We start from the raw sequence: 16563 nt of genomic DNA on the forward strand, positions 1-16563 counted from the left end.
CTTATCGATTAATTGTACTGCGTAATTATTCTTCTCTGCCTACCTTCCTACTTCTCCTTACTACCGAAACAGCTTACAAAGCAAGCTGCTTAGCAACTGAAATAGGTGAGACTGAGGTGTCCACGCAGATGATTTTTTACAGTAAAATAAATAACTCTGGTAAGCATCATAATTGTGAACTAAATCATTATTGTAGGAATGTCACTGCTTCCTTATCGAGTCTTCTTTACATAGAAGAAACGATTTTTAATTTTTGTTTGAATATTTTTTTGGTCTTCACATTAAAAACAAATTATAAAAATTTCATCCTTACTATATATTAGGAAACGTTTAAGTATGCTCGTGCTAGTTATAACTAAGCTATTTTTTAAAGTTCTGTTGTATTTTCGCATTATTAGTCAGTTGATTATTATTTTCACTTCTATTTTCCTAAAAAAACTCACAAGCCTCTTAATTTATCATTCATTTTCACTATGACCTCCTCATCGAGAGATTGTAGGTTTTAAAAAAAGGTTAACACAATATAAAATGAAAAATACCAGAAGTACATATCGAATAAAAACATATGGAATAAACTCTGCCCATTACAATAGAACTCATTCATTTTTGTCGATGACATAAAAGCTTTTAATTAAAGGAAAGTTGTTTAAAATAGGTTCACAATCTGATGAAGTGGTATAAAATAAAAAATACTGGTTGGAAGCTTTCCTTTTTCAAGCCCAATGCATATTTTCCCTGAATTTTAACTCAATTACACTGCATGCAACAAACTGTAACGTATAATTTAATTAACTAAGTTACTACCGGCACAGTATAAAACAGTAAATATTTATATTTACGCGACACTTAAAATTTTTTTGAGGTCGTTCGTCAAATAAAACCAAATTGTTCACCAAATGAAACCTGTCCTCTTTTTGAGACATTACATGAACGTCGTGTAAGATAAGTCCTCACACAATTGTCATTTTTATAGTTCACTATATTATTAATATGCTTAGCACCAATATGAACTAAACTTTACCTAGACGTGTGTGGAGTACTAAATGGAAAATATAATCTTATAAAAGTGTCAGACCTCTAATGAAAATACATGTTCATGTGAACATATACAGTAAAATACCATAAAAAGCAGTTGATCTCGTTAGCGAACTGTGAAAATCTTTTAGTTATAACGAGCCAAGAGATTTAAATGTTCCAATTTTGGATCTAGGACCGTACAAAGACAATTTGCGAGACAGCCGCGCCTGATTTACTGTTTAAGTATAATATATTCAAGGCTAATGAGATCTTGGAGCATTGGAATAAGTTATGTGACTTCTGTAAAGTTGATATAATATTTTAAATTTTGATTTGTTGCCCACGGTGTTCTGATGTTTAACACATCGATTTTTAGGTTAGATTCTCGCATAATACAAATATTTATTCTTGAGTGGACATGGTCATTTACACTCGTCTGGATGTTTAAAATTGTATATTATGTATATACATAATTTACTTATATATTATAAACAATAATTCAGTATTTTAGTATGTACAAGCACTGTTTAGTTTGAGAATAGTCCCCGGTTATTCTTAATAAAATTTATAAATAACTAGATGACCCGCGATGATCTTTGTTTCAGCTACAATATATTTTATTACAACTTTTGATCTGCAATTTATCAAAGCAAATCAACCTTTAAACTCTAATTAATTTCGGTTGACTTCGACGACCTATGTCAGCACGTTTTCTCCTCGGAATTTTAATGAATACTATAAAATGCTATGTAATTGCTTTTGCAATCACTCAAATTCGCCCATTTTTAAAACATTGTACCTACCCTCGTTCTCTGGTGATTATATATTACTATTCCGGCTTGTCTCATTAAAAATATCAAGTGTTATCTTGAATGTAGTGTGTGTTATCTTGAAATTGTAATTTTTATACCATCATATCAAATATTATATCAAAATAACTAGTATTACCAATAACTCAACAATAAAAATAGTTTATTGCTTAATATTCACACTAGTAATACCACCGTTTACAGGATACAAAAATAATAAAAGCAAATATCGCTTCTCTGTCGCCAGCATGACAAATCTTTAACGTGATTGACATTTGTTACGACGAGGGAAACAAGCTAAATCTGCCGCGATTTATTTGCCTTTTAAGCTGTTATTTATTACTTACAAGTATATTCAGCGGCAAATATAAACTTTATTTACCCAACTACAAAGTTCAATTTCTTACAGACAAGTTTTCTTCAGGCTTTGCGGTAATAAAGCCAAATTTGCTTTCGTTGAAATAGACTCGGAATAATAACTAAATATAACATTCATATTTACTGCCACGGCGTAGCTGGCATTAATTAGCTTGGAAAATCTTGGAGATAGCAAGAATATTACGAATAGAGTGCAATGCAATTAGCAAGTTGATGAGTTCATTTAATTTCACAATTCATACAATATCTCTAATTTTACCGTGCTTCTCTTACAGAATACTGTATTATATACATTTATTTATTAAATACCAACAGGAATAAAACTAAAAGCCAGACCATAAAATTATTGGTGGTAAGATCCGATTATCATATATAATATATTAATAATAAGATTCATAGCCTTTCCAATATAAGAGGACTCATCGAAGTTAGTAAACAAAAAAATACATTGAGAGCTGGCTTCGTAGTAAAGTTGGTTATAAATTTTTCAACTACTTGTAAGGTGTAAGTGATAAAGCGTTGTTGCAAACTTGTCTGCGCGTATTCTGCCGAAATACCTAACCACAATCAGTTCAATGACGCTATTTATTTTAAACGTTCGTGAAACTGGTACCTTATTGTCAAGCGGATTCAAAATATAGACGTGTAGATACATAAATGAATTTACAACAATATATCTTTACCAATTGTGAAAGATAAGTGATGAATAAACCGTTTCATAACTTTACATCAGATTGTCGCGGGTTCGATTCCTCGCACGGTACAAACATTTGTATTCATGAGTATGATTGTTGATTCGGTCTGGGTATTTTCTATGTATATCACGTATGTATTTACCAAAAAAATATCTATGTATTTATATCAGTTGTCTAATAACCAGAACACAATGTGAATTATCTAGGGAGATTATTATTATTATTAACTATAAAGCCGATTGACCGACGAGTTAAGTGCTTAACTGTATTGTTTTTATACTTATCAATTAATTTTCTTTGACTGAAAACAAAGTGATACTAATTGTATGTTATTAAACATGTTTTGTAATAGATGTTAGGCTCTAAAAGTGATGGTATGACAGTTTGAATCTCCCATTGTATCCTAACAGTGTGTTTTAATATAAATGTAATTTTATTGTCCCATATATGAGAAAATACGTTGGTTTATATTAGTATTGATTTAGATGAGCATCTATTGTATCTCGTTATAATGTAATTAGATACGTACAAGGCTAAGGGGGCTAACGTAATTACTAAGGGGTAGTTTTTCTCTATTTGTACTCATAAAATAACTAGACTCGTAGTTTGATTATAGAACACTGTACAAGGGCCGTTAAGACCCGGTTACCGATATAAATAATGTATACTAAATACGAAATTATTAAAATAGTTATTTTAAAAATTAACGGTTTTTATTTTAAAATAATCAATATATTATAATACATGTGTGATATTATTTGTAAGTGTGTTTGGTACTAACTTCTCAAAAATGGTTGGACTGATTTGGAATAAATTTTATGTGGATATTGTAATGAGTTTGGATTTTGGACCTATCAGGTAGAAGTGCGTTTCTTTGCAGGGTGTCTTCTAAGTCCGCTCGTTTGTATATATCATTATTATATTTATATGTGTGTATATTACTTCATCTTAATAATATTATAAACGTGAAAGTTTGTAAGTATGGAAGTTTGTTACTCTTTCACCCAAAACTACTATACGGATTTTGATGAAACTCTACAGTAATGTAGTTTATACATCAGAAAAACATACAGGATATAAATTTCACGCGGGTGAAACCGCGGACATAACTAGAATTATATTTAAATAATGAAGTACGACATAATTATAACAATTAATGTATAAATGAACATAAGTTTTAAAAATAATAAACTATTTTCCTTTTCTTTTAATCGAATGATATGTCTTTCTTCCGCAGTACCTAACAGCCCAAAAGAGATAGCAGCCTGGATCTCCAACACCAATGAAGCGAGTTACTTCAGTCTGGCTGTACATGGGCAGACATTCTTCAGACTCAATTATCCACTGAAGTTGAATACGTAAGTACCTACCTTATACACTTCTAATATAATGTCGACAACTTCGCTGTTTTAGTTGTTTGACACATCGCTATTTTACGATGATCAGGGGTACGTTCCCTTCACGTTATAATGGTATTCTATGCTAGTGTATCTAAATCATTTTCTATGCATATTATTTAAATAATAAAGTAAGACAATTTTAGTTAATATCTAGTACCCATGGTATAACATATCCTTATTTTAGGACTAGATAGCAGTATATCAAAACTTTTATAGGCATAATTATTGTTTTATTTGATTAATATGACCTTATATTTGAGGTATACTTAGAATATCACAATTACTTCTGTTTCTATAATAATATAAGCTGTGATATAGGTACGTATGTATGTACAAATGTAACAAAAAGAATACAAAAATATATACCTACGTATCTAATATAGGATAATTAGTCACCGAAAAGTGTTACTCGCAAATTTTTGTATCTGTGCATAGGACTACTGTAAACCACGTTTAGTTATAATCATGGTAAATACATTATTAGTATTTCGTATACAATAGATCAAATATAAAATGTTTCTTGAACAACGCTTGAACGCTCGTAAAATAATAATGTCCAATCAGTTTCTATTCAACGTTGCTTTCACTTGTAGATATAAAAATACTCGATTTTCTTGTTATGTGAACAATGGCTGTGTACTTATGTTTGTCACCATATGTCGAACGCTCCAGTTAGCACTAAGTAGTACCTACACCGACGTCCCAAAGGTACCATTATGCAACTTGAGAAAGTAAACGTACAAACTACACCATCCAATAAATCGTAGAACACATTTTAAATATATGATTATGTAAGGAAATATGTTTACATTCTACCGTTATGAAGCCAAATTGAAGCCTCTTATACTCTACTTAGATTCAATATTGCTTGTTCAATATCGTTATTGTCGCAACCTTACAATAACTTACGTGTATCGCTTTTAAAGGACTTCTATTCGTTCAATACACTTTTACATGTATTGTGTTTCGACGACTGAACGCAAAATACGACTGTTGTTCCTGTTGTTAAGAAAATATACCTCCATAAGTTATTATAAGGAAAATATATAGAGATTCGTTGATAGTTTTGTGAGGGTCATGGGCATTTATTAAATTCTGTATAGTGAATATGTATTACACTACCAACTTGATGCTTTAGACCTGTTTGACAAGCGTTCTATGAAACTCATCGGGGATTAGCACTTGGGAGATCACTTGTAGGTAACAGGATTCATGGTCTTAGCCATTGACTTGTAACTAAAGGGCTTATCTATTGATATTCTATAGGTTAAATATGCTTAGGAACTGCATAAACGCATTATCCTCGCAGCGTACAAAAAGAAATAAGAATTCAAAGTCAAGACTTTATAAGTATTTTTTTAGTTTGCGTGTAATAGCTTAGACCGTATAATCACACACATTACTTGAGGTTGCAGTAAAATGCTCCCAAATTTCATAATATTATAAATCATGTGTAGAATGAGGTATGGTAGCGCCTTAGGATTATCGGAGACTTTTTTGAGTTAGCGTGCCGTAAGAACCAAATCGAATTAGTACTTAAGACATAGGCCGCTCTTATACTTTAAAATACATAATATATTATCGTAAATCAAACGTGAGGTAGTGATTTAAATTAACATTCGAATCAAATCACAAATAACAATTATTGTCACAATATATAAACATATAAGTACATCTAAGACAATCCTAAAAAAGTGCATTAGTATTAATACACGTATAAATAACTAATCATTTAAAAACTAATCTATAAATATTTTTTTCATATAAAAAATAATTTAAAGTAAAAGCTTATTCAAATTCTTTTCGCGAATATATTTTCTTTTCACGTCCACATATTGCAATTTGTTTTGAATGTACTATTTAAAATATATGCAGATAAAAATTCAAGAGTTTCGGTCGTAAAGTGCATATTTTAAGCGAGTCACCTTTGCCTCGCTTAAAATATGACGAGATTAGATAGGTACGGAAAGAATTATGGTATCTGTGTCTATGCTATTTCACTAAAGATTGTGGGATGATGAGTTTATGTTGCAACATCGTAGCTCGTTCAACTCTGCAATTTATGGTAAGTGTTGCAACAAACGCGTTTGAATATTGCAATAGACTGTAAAATTCGAAAAGTTTGTGGAACGAAAAATCTTCGATAACATCATAGATGCAGTTATTTTATAAAAATGTAGACAACTTTATAAATCTGGAAAAAGAATCATAGTTGGTCTATTACAGACAATCCATCAAATTGGAGCGTAGTATCGGTTGAAAACTAAAAAACAAGAAACCTAAATGTTACTCTTTTAAGATCTACATATTTGTACATAGTTTAATACTGTATATTTTCTTAATTTACTTGATTTAACAAAGTATGCTTCATATATTCCGTACTAATCTCAAATTTAAAAGTGAGTTTGTTCACGCAGCGACGAATTTTACTTACACTTTATACTTTTACATTGTACTTATTATTGTTCTCATATAAAATACAGATAGATAAAATCGTGAGTAAAACTAGTGTGCCATAAAGATCTACGCGTACACAAGTACCACAGGTTATTACAGATGTCACAACGTAATCTGTACCTTGTCTAAAGATGACTTGAGTGAACTAACGGTACAAGCATTAATATTTCAAACATTAAACATACAGCACAATATGAAAGGAATTTTCTTACAACTGTAAGAAGCTTGAGGTGCTCCAGTGACAAAAGAGGAAAGCTTTATAAATAAGAAAATACTCGCTAGTGTGGTACGTGGTATTTGCATTAATCTTTTGAGGCAAGCAAGTCTTTGAAGCTATACGACAGGAAATGTAACCGTTTCATATTTCTGCATTTTTCTGTATAAAATCATGTTTGTGTCAATATTATATTCTATTGAGAATGAGAATAAAATATATGTCAATACGTCCTGTAAAAAAGTTAAACTTGCAAACTATTTCATGTATATTTTATTGGTCTATGATTTTTATAGTTATTTATAGTTAGTTTATTGACATGAAAAAGTAGCATTTTATTGATCTAGTATTTTGTTCTTATATAAGTGACTATATAAGTCACGTGGAGAAGTATATATATGTGTAAATACATATAAATTCTACCCAAACTCAATGGAGTTAGTGATATAGAATTATATTTCTTTATTGGCATGTTAAATCTTGCGTCCGTACCAGCGACAACTGTTGACAATGCCTCTGTTAATCTCCTCTCGGATTACAAACAAGCATTATTAGTATTAAATTAAATTAAATCTATACCTGCTATATTACAATAAGCCCTTAAGCGCCTAAAACACTAATTAAACAATAAATTTTGCTGTCAATTTCACTATAATCGCAACTATCGTTGATGGAAAATGTAATTCCTTTGTGAAGGCTCAGTGGATGCGTGTAGATTGCATGTTAATTGTTTCATTCCGTTAACCACGATTCATTTGGAAATCACGTCTGATGGTTCAAATAAGCAAATAACACAAAACCAAATTTGAATCGACAGTAGTACGCCTGCAGCGGATTAACAGGAAACATCGCAATTGATATTTAGTTATCGGGCATTGGATTGAGAATGTATAAATTTGAATTAATTTTATAGGCAGTATAATATTGTATATATTGTCAAAAATAGACCAGCAGAAGTGGCGATGGACTGGCCACATGATGCGAGATACTAGGGAAAAATGGAGTAGAAAAATAACAGAGTGGTATCCTAGAGAAGGAAAGAGAAAGAGGGAAGGCAGATGATGAAATGGGAAGACGAGTTGAAGTCAACTGTGGGCACAAAATGGAGAAGAGTTGCACAGGATAGGAGTCAATGGAAGTCGCTGGAGGAGGCCTATGCCAAAAGGCACACTGAAATTAGAGACATATTATAAAAAAAAAAGAATTTGTATACTATAGTTAAAAATTTGTAAATTTCAGAATAAATGGCTTATTATAATATATTATATTGTAGACCTCATAGATTTTCACTGTTAATAGTGGGATGCAAAGACTTGCACTAGCGGTAGTGGAGGTGATAAAAGGTGCATGAAATTAGGTCAATTAGTCCTTCCTGGTGAATTAAACATTAATAACAACGATGGCTTTTAGAAAGGACTGCGTGGAAGTCTATCTGACATGGTATAATGCTAGAACTGAACATCTTATTCCACATCAATAACAATCCTCTCTCCTCCTAAAAGTTAGGTTGTCGTTCACCCATTTCATTAACGATTTTCTCTTTTTACAAAATTGGTAGAAGAAACAGGCAGATAAGACTATGATTTTCCATGAAAATAGAGATATCGTAGTAGATACGTAATGTAGACAAACACAGACAGAGAAAACAGATGTAATATTAGAGAAAGAATAAATAAATAAATACAAGGAAAAACTATATAGTATCAAAACGGAATTTATATTTTCAAATAATCATGTTACAATAAGATATATATTTTCCTTTGTATTGTCGATCGTTTTATTCGCAACATGCATTAATATTAAAATGAACATTAGTAAGTTTCATAAGTAAGTTGAAATAGAAAACTATTGGAGAAATTATACTGATCAAAACGTAGACAATATGTTGTTTCTGTGATCGATTGTAATTATTGATGAGGTCGTAATACATATGATACCTATTCACCGTGTTAGCTAAAAATGTATTAATGTGATATTATGATATGTAATTTTTAGCACGGTTTAGCACATCGCCTTACTTCCGATGGTCGCGAGTTCGATTATTCACACGACACAAACGTTAGTATTCATAACTACGATTGTTTGTGTTGGTCTGGATATTTTCTATACATATAATATGTATGTATTTACGAAAAAAATATATTTATGTATTTGTATCGGTATGTTTAGAAATATACATACCTAAACATATAATACAAATATTCACAACATATAAATAACATACATATCTTTGAAATTCAATCAGTGTAACTGATATAGTTTACCAAACCATTCTAAATTTAATTGTAAGTGTTAACCGTCGCCAACATATTATAGACGGACAATACTGGAAATATAAAAAAAATCAAATTTTGTAAATAGTACTTTAAAACTTAGTTCCATAGTTTGTAATTTTTCAGTTCATATAGTGTTTATACTACGTATCCAATTTATGATGAGCGCAAATACCATTACGTGACACTTGTAAAATTCGGAAGGACTAAAATTTTTAATCAATTTATTACAGTTATTTTTATGCTATTTATTTTTGTATATATTGCTATACATACAAAAAAGTACACTTGAATTGAATACCTCTTTCTTTTTTAAGCCAGTTTATAAGTACCCTCTGAACCCGAGAACAATGGCTGTTAGAGATTAACGAGTAAGCTACGTTAAACCTAAAATATGATACAAATGCAAGGGGTGATAATATATATTTAAGGAATAAATGTTTCATATGAGTAAGGTATATAAGACATAGACCTCATGTCTTATGAGACATAATATGAGAGGTCTATGTCCAGCAGTGGACTGCAGTGGGCTGTGTGGCTGATGATGATAATGTATGTGACGAGTAGATTTTAATTTTCTTTTATGTAATTATGATGGCAAAAAAACTGGCAGTCCACCTTATGATAAGAAGAAACCTTTGATATATATATGAACAGCACTACGGACATTCTGTTACCCGGGAACCTTACATAAGTAATTCTGGAGGACAAAGATGTCAAGTGTCTTATCCTGTAATTTCACTGCCTAATTGCATCATATTTAAACACAGCTTACAAAGCAATGGCTGCAGAACTAAGTGAGAATGAGGTGCTCATACAGGCGACTTTAGTTTCAGTTGTGATAAAATTAAAATTCAACTACTATGTATATCTCAGTAAAAGTAATAGAAAAATACCATTATAAATATATAAGAGAAAATAAAAGAAAAATGATAAACAGCCACAGTCATTCTAATATAACTATGTTTTAAAAAAGGAACCCTAAAAAGTATTAAGGTATTGTCTTCTTAACATTCCCTTCTGATATTCGTTTATTAAAATAAATATAAAAAGGCCAGTGCAATATAAAACAAAATTAAAAACACACATTTTGTGTGATGGTCTCTAAATACACATCGAATATTTTAGATCTAAAAAATAACACAAACTTTGCACGAGCTCATACAGTCAGTTACAGGCGGCGCGTTATCTTTTATTTTTTATAGCGCCCTGTAGCGGGATTTCAAATTTGCAGAGGCTGCATTGGAAATATTCTAGTAATATTGAGTTTACACGCGCTGTACAGGATGCAGCAAATGTTTCAATTTATATAAAAAATAGATATGCCACAAAGTTTGTACTGCTTGTTTAAAGAAACAATTTTATAATAGCGATTACCACCACATCTGAGTTTAAAATATACTTATCTTAGATATTATATTCTTTATCGACGACCTCGGTGGTCTAGCGGTCAAGCACACCGCTTTACGACCGATGGTCGCGGGTTCGATTCCTCGCACGGCACAAACATTTGTATTCATGAGTATGATTCTTTGTATCGGTCTGGGTGTTTTCTATGTATAATATGAATGTATTTTAAAAAAAAATATCTATGTATATGTATCAGTTATCTAGTACCCATAACACAAGCTCTAGCTAGCTTAACTTGGATCTAGATGGCGCTGTGTGAATTGTCCTGAGATTATTATTATTATTATTATTTATGCATGTTTAAGCATACCAGTATAGAATTATGTAATTAGGAAGAGGAGGTCATTCTTAATATATTCAATGCATTACCCCGTTGATGAAGTAGTTATGTTGACCATTAATCTCTTGGGGACGCGTCATAAATAATAGTCAACAGGTAAATAGGAATGTGATATTACTGTGATTATATAATTTTTAGTTACAAATATATGTAAACGCCATGTATTGACGATAATAAACAGAGAAAAATAAATTAAGCATTTATACAACGGCATTGAAGCGGAAAAAGTAAGAATACGGAGAAAGAAGTGAAATAGAAATAACAGCGCCGGCGGGTGATTCGATGCATTGTGGTGCAGAAGACGGGTCACCCTTTTTTTATTTTAATGGCGAGTAGAAATACGAGACGAAGAGATTTTTTTTATTCGGAGTTTTATGATATTTTCAGGTGCTTACGGTAGTACAGGTATGTAGCACTGCATCCTATATAGATCTATCGTGCTCGCCCTTTTTCAGAGTTCGCTACCTAGACCCGTCAGGGTTAGGAGCATAGGAGCGATGGTTTTTATCTCCTCCGGTTAGAGTGTAAACTTTCCAAAGAAGATATTTTGTTTATTAAGGCAGTTAACATTGATATCTTTTAATTGTCTACCAAAAGGGTTGATGAGGCAGTTATAAATATTACTAGAATTAGATCACATAAGTCACACTAATAAGTAACTGGAGACGCACAAGACGTGTAAGTTGTTGCACAAATAATCTGTTGTTACAATACCTATCGTAGTTACATTTACCAAAATATTTTAGAACGATTGCTACAAAATTGTTAAATTCCTATCTCTCACGTGGAATAGAAAAATAATGAGACATAAACACAAAACAAAACTGAACGAGAACCTATTTTAATCGCTTTGTAATTAAAGTGACTTATGTTGGTGTCAAATTTTAGCAAACTCATATTGGACTATATGTACCAACTGGTATTATATTGATCTTTATGCTGTACGCCATAAAATGTATTTTACAATAACAAGCCGGGTAATGGATGTACAGTATCGGCAAGCCAGCGATTGACACATTACCTTCGGTATTACAGATTGGAGTAACATAATAGTAATGTCGACCCATCTAATATATTCCGCATCTTTACCTGTGCTGCAATGTGTTACGTTATTTCATCAATATTTAAACCATTTGTGAGCTAAGTCTACAACCCACCACACCTCATTGCAATCTACATGATCTAATCATTCTAGCGTATGAAAATCAAATGGTCCGATTTCAGAACTATTGCGCACGAGTCATACATTTTTTCGGATTACTCTAATGATGTTGGCCGCTGCTGCTGTTATAAGCATAGAATTAAAAAAAAAATGTAGCCATGTTTACCAAAACCACAATGCCATGACTTGTGTAATTGCAATGAGGTGGCTGCATCTGAACGGAGCATTTATGATAAACTGATTTTAGATATCAGTAGTGTCATCAAATTGAACAAGTGAAGAATATTAATTATTGGCTTATTATAATTAATTATGTTAATTATAGGATAGGGATAATACCTTAGTCCGCCGGAATGACAACGAACGAATGGTATCACGGTCATCTAATGATAACGTGATGTCATAATATTGTTAATGTATATAGGCGACGATTACCACTTACCATCATGTAGGCCGTATGCTAGTAGTATATTACATTTACATACATAAAAATAATTAATAAGTGCAAATGTGTATCCATTTTTTTAAAAGAAATTATTTCATAAATATTTTGCAGTCCATTTCATTCTAAGTTTTTATACTATAATATTAATAGAAATATACAGGGTTAATTAATAAATAGAAAAATAGAAATAGAAATAAAAATAAACTTAATATAAGAACTTTTGAATAGGCATATTTTTTTTATTCTAACACTCACAAGGAACGCAGCCTAGTCACAAGTAGACTGACAAAAAAATAGAATAAATGTTGATCAGCATTACATTTTTCTAATAGTATGTGTAAATAAATAGTTTCAAGTAACTATTTATTATAATAAATAGTTACTTGAATAACATGAACAATCTTAATTATCAGAGCAGACCAGTCCCTACACAAAAAAATCTAAACGTCATTCTTAAAAGCAGGTCACGTGATTAATTTTGTATAAAAAATTTAACTTATTTTTGGATTTACACTACATTTCATGTTAAAAGCATTTTAGTTTCATGAGTGTTCAAAATAGTTTGTTTGCTTCTCCTTTTCTGCTAATACTATATGCAATTACTATAGGAAACCAATAAATAAATGGCTCATTTAACAACTACCTGATTATTCATTAAACAACCATACAAACAAAACTATACCAGATATTATGAAACTTATGTTCATATTGAAATTACTGACTGAACTAGATGTGATCCTATTTACATGGTAACTAGTTATAACCTACGACTACTATATTCTGGTCCATCAATATATCCCAGTCACGCAAGACTGGGATATATTGGTGGACCAGAATGTAATATAAGCCATGTCAAATTACATAAGCAATAGTTTAGACGGAATAACTTAAGATTTAAAAATAAAAGATACAAACTCACTTTAACAGTTTATAGCATTGACAAAATTTTGGTATGAAAAGTATTTTCTGTTTTATATATGAACTTTTATACAAGTTCATTAAAAAAGGTAAATCCTATTTCTTTTTCACTGTTCTTTACAATTCTACACATTTCTTAAAGGGTATTCTCATAGTAAATATCATTTTTATATAATGTGTACAAAACTGAGTTCGTCTATTTTTTAACAGCCTGTATATAAAAAATAATAACACTATGTCTCTAACAGACAGACATCGCCACTATCTTATGAACAAACTCATACATATTGTGCAACTATCGCTGCTTTAACAGAGGTCAAGCTTGTGCATTCATCATACAATGGAAATAAGTACCAATGACTCAATATTGTGTAACAAGTATAGATATATCTTTAAATTGGTTCGTGCTTTACTACCCCACGTAATTTATTATTTGAATTTAGAAGGACAGGTTGTGACTTCAAATCTGGCGGACATGAAAGAAAAACCACTTGTTTGACTATTTATATTTATATCTGACTGTCTCACTGTTAACAGACCAAACTGGAATGTGGGCTGGTAAAGTCTTGCGGCATTTGAATAGTTAAACAAAAACAACGTTGATATTTGACTTTGGTTACACTTCTATATACATTTTCAGCATAAGTATAAGCCTTTCCAGTATAAGCTTAAATACATGCAGCCTGCATTATCTTAGAATAGATAATCATCAAATTAAAAATAATATGATAAAGAAGATAGATTTAGTTTTTATCGATATTGAACAAATTTTATTTCCATAGAAAACTACATTACCAGCAAGTATCGGTGGCTCGTCGAGATGCCCGAGCATTATAAGATCATTTTATCGCTCAATAATCCAGATCCCGGTGGATTTTAATAGACTTGACAATCTAAACCTTCAAGATCTACCGACTCGATGTAACATTTTTTTATAATTTTATCAGTATATTTTTATTCGATTTCGAAAGATGCAGGTTGAGACTACTCCGCGATTTTTTTGTCTACATGTAAAGTGACATCTTTGCCAAAATTTAATAAATTACGATGAACTCTTTTGTCATTATGTCTTCTTATTTTATGCAAGAAAATATATCCATTTTCCAATAAGATCTTTCAATAACACGCATGATTGATAAGATACAGGTTTTTGTCATCAATATTATATTAGAATATTACTTAGCAACGTCTAAACGTAATATATTAATTTAAATCCAATAAGTCAAATGTACAAAAGTTAATAATAAAGCTAGTGGATATCGGGACTTCGTATTTGTAGTTCATTATTTGTTCACAATAATCAAATCATAACAACAAATAATATGTACGCCATCCACTGTTTTATTAGTATATTAATTAATAAAATAATGATGTTTTATTGGAGGTATTCACAAAATTAATTAGGTACTTCACCCATTCTGGGATGTATTCCTCTCATTTCTTTAACGTATAAATAGACCTTCATATAACCTTCATATTCCGTGAAAATTTCATCTAAATTCCACGATGATGAGAAATCTTAATATCAACAAATAAACAGACAAACAGTTTTTGGATCATAACGATTTTATTATTATATAAAGATTAATAAATAGAGAATTCGTTATCTAAGAAATAACAATCCGTGTTTGTAATAGTGTACTAAATGTTTGTACAAAACATGTATTTATTTGCATCAGCAAACATTGAAAAATTGTGAATTTATCAGTCATTCAATAGAAGATTTGTGTACATTGTGCAAACACTACACTCTAGTGAACGAACAAAGTATTCTATGTATTTATTTACCTATATTCATAGATAGACGCTTTTAGCAGTTATGTAAACATTCATTCTGACTTGCAATAGTAGTTGTAGGCACAACTTTTTAGTACAGCCGTCATATTTCGTGAATTAACTTTTTATTGCATTACACGATTCTTACTAATTTTGAAGTGAGGGTTACTGACAATAACTGCAATTAATGGGATCAAGGATTCAATGTACTGTGACCTTAGGTTTCAATATCTTGACAGATACCTTGTAATCTATTTATTATTTGTAAATGTACCACCACGGAACTATAACATTTTTATTTTACTTATTTGTCGCGGGAAAAAATTGTATCTATGATACATGCTCATAAAATCTGTACTACTACTACTACTAGTAAATTCTCTGTATGAAGTACATTTAATAAAAATATAATAGTATATAAGAAGAATAACTGTAATGACGTAATTTAGTGTCAATAAAATATATTAGTACAGGCCACAAAAGCTGTGAAGTAATAAAATTATAAAGTAATAGAATAATAAAACTGTACAGGTTGAATTTCTGTACATAGATAAAAACGTCAAAAACCGAGTCAGAGGGATGATAGAAATGAAATAGAACTCATTTAAATTTTTATCAATTTTTTTAACAATACTATCTGGCACTTAATCTATGTAACGAGTTCCCCGTTGATAAAAATCAAAGAGAATCAAACAAATGACATCCGATAGTCGACTACTGTCTAACTCGTTCAAATATACTCAACAAACGGAACTTCACGATGTAACAATACCATTGAATATCACACAAATGATTACAATTGTGACGGTACCTTATTATCAAGATTAAATTAATATATATTAAATTAATTACATACTAAATTAATATTTCTGATGATATTTGACTTATAGTTTATTTCAAACTTGTTTATATAATTCATTTGCATATAGTATTTTACTTTAACTAGATCGTGTTTTCGTATTAGCATTTGACAGTCAGTCTATTTGATTTCGCTTCAGTCGCGTTGCGAAATCACACTTCAGTTGGTACAGGGAAACTGTTCCCTATACAGTAAACACTACACGGGTAAATACAAGAGTGTTCACCGTACAGTTTAGTTTGCAACTACTTTGAGATTCCCTCGTACATACTCATTCTTTATTCTGTCGTTTTAGTAGTCTAGCAGGATGACAGAATAAAGAATGAGTGAATATAAATATTCGGTTCGAATATCTAGTATATGTGTATATTTAGTGTGTAAAAATATATGCAAACAAAGTATATTTCATA

General features: G+C 30.8%; 2 protein-coding genes across 16 annotated transcripts in view; one reads left to right on the forward strand and one right to left on the reverse strand.

Annotated features, from left to right (window-relative positions):
• LOC131853076 (coiled-coil domain-containing protein AGAP005037) overlaps positions 1 to 16563 on the reverse strand; it is a 275367-nt gene that overhangs the window by 70935 nt on the left and 187869 nt on the right. The gene's annotated exons all lie outside the window — the stretch shown is intronic.
• The window catches only part of LOC131853078 (uncharacterized), a 54229-nt gene that overhangs the window by 28175 nt on the left and 9491 nt on the right, over positions 1 to 16563 (forward strand). The window contains exon 4 of the mRNA XM_059203887.1: positions 4137 to 4257. Within this exon, the coding sequence (XP_059059870.1) occupies positions 4137 to 4257 (121 nt within the window). The remainder of the gene's footprint in view (positions 1 to 4136; positions 4258 to 16563) is intronic.

The sequence above is a fragment of the Achroia grisella genome, unplaced genomic scaffold (assembly GCF_030625045.1).
Source record: "Achroia grisella isolate CSIRO2021 unplaced genomic scaffold, CSIRO_AGI_Agris_v1 utg874, whole genome shotgun sequence".
Lineage (NCBI taxonomy): Eukaryota > Metazoa > Arthropoda > Insecta > Lepidoptera > Pyralidae > Achroia > Achroia grisella.